The sequence below is a fragment of the Microtus ochrogaster genome, unplaced genomic scaffold, assembly GCF_000317375.1.
Source record: "Microtus ochrogaster isolate Prairie Vole_2 unplaced genomic scaffold, MicOch1.0 UNK131, whole genome shotgun sequence".
Classification (NCBI taxonomy): Eukaryota; Metazoa; Chordata; class Mammalia; order Rodentia; family Cricetidae; genus Microtus; species Microtus ochrogaster.
Window position 1 is genome coordinate 334,941 of NW_004949229.1, and position 5,971 is coordinate 340,911.

The following is a 5,971-nucleotide window of genomic DNA, read 5'->3' on the forward strand; positions in this document are numbered from 1 at the left end:
AGATAGATAGATAGATAGATAGATAGATAGATAGATAGAGATAGATGACTATGATACCACCATATTATATGGTAAATAAAAGGTACTTAAAAATTAGTTACTTAATACCATTATCATCCCCATATTACCCATGATTCATTTAACATTAAACACTTGTTAAGTTTCTTGTGTGTTTCAGGGTACTGTATTAGATGCTAGGAATAATAACAAAGAAGAAAGATGCTCTCTCTACCTATGTGATGTTTATAATCTAGTTGGAGATACGGATAAGTCTATAGATAAATTCAATAGATTGCAGGAAAGTGTTTTCATAGGGATCTCAAATGCCTGCGATCTCAAAAGGCGTGGATACTCACATTTGGAGACCCCTGAGTTGAAATAACAGGCGAAAGCCTGCATAGACGATAAATTGAGGAGTCAAGAGTAGAAATTCACCTCTTTAGAGCCCTGCACTCAGGCTTCATTTCACTATGCTTCCAATGTTTTTGTTGTTGTCGCTTTGTTTTGTTTTCTGGGCTCTTCTGGAGCTTGCTCTGTAGACCAGGCTAGCCTCTAAGTGACAGAGATCCACCTGCCTCTGCCTCTTTGAGTGCTGGAATTAAAGGTGTGCGCCTCCACCATGAGGCTGCTTCCATTCTCGTAATCAGTAAATGACATCTGGACAGGACACCACTTTCTGTTTACAGTGTTGTCCTCTATTTCAGGAATATTGTGTGGCACACGAACTGCTGACGAGAGTGAGCCCCGTAGAGGCTGCACTTGTTAAAGATCCTAGCATGAAGTGTAAAGTCAGATTCAGGTAATGTAACTATGCTGACTTATTTTCAGAGAAGAAATAGTAGAAATGATTTTTTTTAATACTGATTATTTTTCACGACAAAGTTTAAAAGTAAGTATTTCCCTGTTTGCATTTGTTATGTAAAAAGGCTAAGACATGACTCTGGCTATAAATTGACATAAGGTCTCACAACCATGTGTCCATTCCTTTGCTTGATCTTTATATGCAAATGGCCATTTCTCTCCCACCTACCAGTTCCCAAATAACACTCAAAGGCTTAATATTGCTTATAAATGCTTGACTGATGGCTAAGGCTTATTATTAGCTCTTACATTTAAATTAACCCGTATTTTTTTAAAATATTTTTTATTTATTATGTATACAATTTTCTGTCTGTGTGTATTCCTGAAGGCCAGAAGAGGGCGCCAGACCTCTTTACAGATGGTTGTGAGCCACCATGTGGTTGCTGGGAATCGAACTCAGGTCCTTTGGAAGAGCAGGCAATGCTCTTAACCACTGAGCCATCTCTCCAGCCCCTAACCCGTATTTTTTAATCTATGCTTTGCCATGTGGTTTGTGGCTTGCTACCTCATTTTTTATATGTCTTGCTTCCTCCGTGTGGGGCTGATGTCTCCAAAACTCTGCCCTTTTTCTCCTGTAGTTCTGATTGGATTTCCTGCCTGGCTCTATTCTGCCTTGCCATAGGCCAAACAGCTTTATTTATCAACCAATGTGGGCAACATATATTCACAGCGTACAGGGAGACGATCCCACAGTATTTATATATTCTTTCTATGCACTATATTTAAAAAACTATATGAGCTGTGCTAAGTACATGAGAAAGAAGCAATGGATCCCCACAACTGATGTCATATCACTAATTTTTTATCTTTATTTCAGATTTGGTGGTGAAACGTTTCCACCTTTTATCGTGTTCAAAATTTTTTTTAAAAATGATGGCCATGGTTACAAGTATTTCAGTGGGAAAGATTTACTAAAGCCGTCAAGTAAGGTGATGTTCCATGATGGATGTTTTATATTAATATTGCTTTGTAACATCTATATGATATCTAAATTGCATTCCAAGTATACAGGCTACATTATTTTGCTATTAGTCAGCCCACCAAGCTTATTCCTAAGCACCATATTTCAGAGTGTCTCCACTAAAAACAACATGAAATCTATTACTTATATGGAGCTCCAGAAAAATATCAGCTTTCTTTGCTTTAAAACTTTAAATTCTGGCGAGGCAGAGGCAGGCACACCTGTGAGTTCAAGGCCAGTCTGGTCTACAGAGCAAGTTCCAAAAACCAAATATTACAGTATAATACATATTGGTTTATTGAGACAGGGTTTCTCTGTGTAGCCCTGGCTATCCTGGAACTTGCTCAGTAGACCAGGCTGGCCTCGAACTCACAGAGATCTCCCTGCCTCTGTCTCCCAAGTGCTGGGATTAAAGGTGTGTACCATCACTTCAGGCATGAGAAGTATATTTTCATCTTACTCTTGAGGGATAAATTCATGTCATGTTCATCGTTAGATTAAGATGAGGTTGTTTCTATAAAATACTACCGATCGTTTCTATTGTAAGATTATATAATCAGACTTTTCCAGGAACTGAAATTCTCCTGGGTCAATCCCACTGTCCCCGTTGTTAGGGTTAAGAAAATGGCAACCTCAAAAAGAAGAAGTCACTCAAAAACAGTATTTAAACATTAAAACATGGTATAATAACTTCATTAATTTTTTGTTTATTCCTGAAGTAAATGTTGGAGGGGGAGGAAATAGCCCAGTGATATAAAAAAGAAAATGTGGCTTCCCTTTTCTCCAGCATCCTGTAAGCTTCATCACATGCCTTGCTGTGTCTCTGCCATCCACCTGTCTGAGAACCTGCTAACAGACAGTAGGAAGATATCTGGGTTTTAGAAAACCCCAAATCAGCAAACCCGAGGAAGACTGACAAGACTCCAAAATGATGGCTCAAGTGGTAAACCCTTACATGAAAACTTTTCCTAACAAAAACATTAAAATTCAAAATTTACAGAATCTGAGAATCCCAAGGGTACAGCAAGTCCCCCCATCAGTAGAGAATCCCGGGATGAAATGCATTAACTGTGGGGCCTTTGGACACACTTTAAAAAGCGGGATGTGCCCTATGAAGACTTGGGATGGTGCCTTGGTCCCACTGCCCTTGGGCTTTAGGAAGGAAAAGGCGAGCCAGAACCCACGAAAGCCAAAGAATCCTTGGGGTCCTGACCCAAGGAATGAGACAGAGAGAGAAAGAAAAGACAGAGAAAGACAAGAGAAGCAAAGGGAGGCGCTCCTGCTTAAATATCCCAAGAAGCCCCCAAAGAGGAGGTCGCGGTGCTGGAAAGATTTGGCACCTTTTGGTAACCATCTGCGGCGTCCAAGCAGACCAACACTTATCCATATAAGGAGGAGATCATCCGCGAAGTCCACTCAAACTAATCTGCCATCAGTCAAGAAATCTGATGAGGAAGATGTGTGTGATACAGCACTTTCCACAGAAGACACTAATATCTTACCTCTTAAGGAAGAGAAATGTCAGGCCTTGGAGGTCCCTAACATGCCACACACAGCATTTGGGCACCGTGGTGAGAACCCAGCTTTCAGTGAGAATCCAGCAGACCAAAGCACAAAGGATTGCTTCCATCGAGTTCCCCAGGCTGCTTCCAAAGTGCAGGAGATGGGCCACATGCTGAACACCCAGTCACTAGCCCAGTGTTCCGATGAAGATAAACACCCCTGTGTGTACTCCACTGCACATCCAGATAGCCAGCACGCTGAACTCAGCCTCGAGGCAACCCATGGGGGAAATCTCCAGTTCCCCAGCCAGATTATCCAAAATCCTCAGGAGAAATGGCAAATAAACTTATCTCAGAAACAGCAGAAGCCTATGTTGGAGGCTTTTCATGATGTGCCATGTTCTAGTGCCAGTCAAATTGACCCAAAAGGGTTACCTCAAGTGACCAGTGTTGGACAACAGCCTCCACCCAGCGGAGCTTTCCTGAATTTCTCCCACTCTTTCACTGAGTCCTGTTATACAAAGTCCAACCACGTTCCGGTCGAACCTGTCCGAATGATCTTCACTAGATTGAGAAGCGGCTACTGGAGCTCCAAGATCTTGGAAGCTTCCTCATCCCATCCTTCTGAAAAGAAAATGTCTCCGGATAGGAGCTCGCCTTCCCTGAAGCACTCTGAAGGATCGTACGTACCCCTGGGTCCCACTAAGCAGCTTTATAAATACCCTTCCAGCCTCTCCTTTGAGGAGAGGAAATGAGGAGGTCACATCAGAAGAAAAACCAGTCTCGGAGGGACTTGTGGAGGACTGTTGGAAGGAGGAGAGAGTAGAGGAAGCTGACTGAGCCAGTTGAGTGAGGTCCTTGGGACCCTGAAGCATAGGGACTGGGGGAATCCCATCAACTGAACAACAGAAGTATCATTCAGAGCATAAAAAACTGCACTTCAAAATGGAGTTTGCGGAGGGAAAATGTTAAGGAGTTTCACGTGAAATCTGTAAGAACTTGAGTTGGTATGTACATGTGTTTATTCACACATAAGTAGAAAGCCAGAATTAAGCTGTTTAGCATCCAAGTGTGTATTAGTAGAAAGTCTGGACGGTTGTAGGACTTACATCTTCATCCTGACCTTGGAAAGGCGCTCTTGACTCTCAGGTGTGTAGGCGGAAGCCGGCGTGAAGAAAGCTCTCTTGCACTTACACAGGCTCTTTAATGACTTGTACATATGTTTTAGAAATACGTTTCAGTGTTATTTTATTAAAGTTCTATAAACTATACCAAAGAAGAAAGAAAATGTACTCACTGCTACGCCTTCCCTAAAGTGCTGCAGCTGTCACTACTATGAAAGTAGTCAGTCCTAATAGTTCATGGTGTTGCCTTCATTTTATAATGAAATTTTAGAACTGTGTTTGTTCTTGTTATGAAGATGCTATAGTAGTATTCAGCCTGGCTATTTCGGTGAACACTATAATGGTCTTTTAATGAGCAGAACATACCCAACTTGAAGAGGACAGTTTGGACTGCCCCTGGACCTTTCATTCCTCTTCAAAACAGACTTCTTTTTTTTTTTTTGGTTTTTAGTTTTTGGTTTTTCGAGACAGGGTATCTCTGTGGTTTTGGAGCCTGTCCTGGAACTAGCTCTTGTAGACCAGGCTGGTCTCGAAAAAAACAGACTTCTTTTGAAGTTTGCAATGGGGGGAGGGATTGTTCTTATTCTAAGTTTACATGTTTGCTCTTTGAATAAAATTTTTGATATCAAATTGATCCAACTTTTCTGTTTACTTCAGTGTTTGTTTGTTTGTGAAAAGATTTCTCTGTGTAGCCCTGACTATCCCTGGAAGTTTCTACATATACTACGCTGGCCTTGAACTCTCAGAGATCTGCCTGCCTCTCCCCCTAAAGCTCTGGGATCAGAAACGTGCATCACCACACCCGACTCTTGAACTTCTTGAGCTTCTGCTTGCACTGCCTCCACCTCCAGAGTGCGAGGATAACAGGTACGCCAGCACATCTGGTGTGTGCAGTGGCGGGGCTCAAACCCAGGGCTTCTTCATGTGTGCTGGGCACCAGGTGAGCACTGTACCAAATGAGCTACCTCCCTAGCCTTAAGTTCATTTACTCTTTCATTTTATTATGTTGTTGTTTTTTTGGGTTTGTTTTTGTTTTTCGAGACAAGGTTTCTCTGTAGCTTTGGAGCCTGTCCTGGAACTAGCTCTTGTAGACCAGGTTGGTCTCGAACTCACAGAGATCCTCCTGCCTCTGCCTCCCGAGTGCTGGGATTAAAGTCATGCGCCACCACCACCCGGCTCATTTTATTATGTATATGGGTGTTCTGCCTGAATATATATCTGTATGCCACATTCCAGTCTGATGCCAGAAGAGGTCAGAGGAGGATGTAAGATGCCTTTGAACTGGAATTGGAAATGGTCGTGAGCCACCATGTGAATGCTGGGAATCGAACTCCTATGCTCTGTAGGAGAAATCAGTGCTCTTAACTGCTAAGCCATCTTTCCAGGCCCTCATTTATTTCTTTATATAAGTGGGCCAGTTTTAGTTTGTTCAGATGTCTAGTCTAGATCCACTTATCTTTGAAAATACTTTTATTATTCTTATGTGTTGGAAGTGTTTGCCTGCACGTCTGTGCACTACGTGC

General features: G+C 42.1%; 1 protein-coding gene across 2 annotated transcripts in view; it reads left to right on the forward strand.

The window, feature by feature from the left end:
* The window catches only part of CUNHXorf58 (chromosome unknown CXorf58 homolog), a 30,920-nt gene that overhangs the window by 8,181 nt on the left and 16,768 nt on the right, over window positions 1-5,971 (forward strand). Inside the window, exons 3-4 of one of the 2 annotated variants that reach the window (XM_026778375.1) lie at window positions 705-799; window positions 2,610-4,933. In XM_026778375.1, coding sequence (XP_026634176.1) covers window positions 2,751-4,079 — 1,329 coding nt within the window. In that variant the 5' untranslated portion in view covers window positions 705-799; window positions 2,610-2,750 and the 3' untranslated portion in view covers window positions 4,080-4,933. Of the gene's footprint in view, window positions 1-704; window positions 800-1,678; window positions 1,791-2,609; window positions 4,934-5,971 lie in introns of those variants that run through there. The other variant, XM_026778376.1, reaches the window with a different exon arrangement.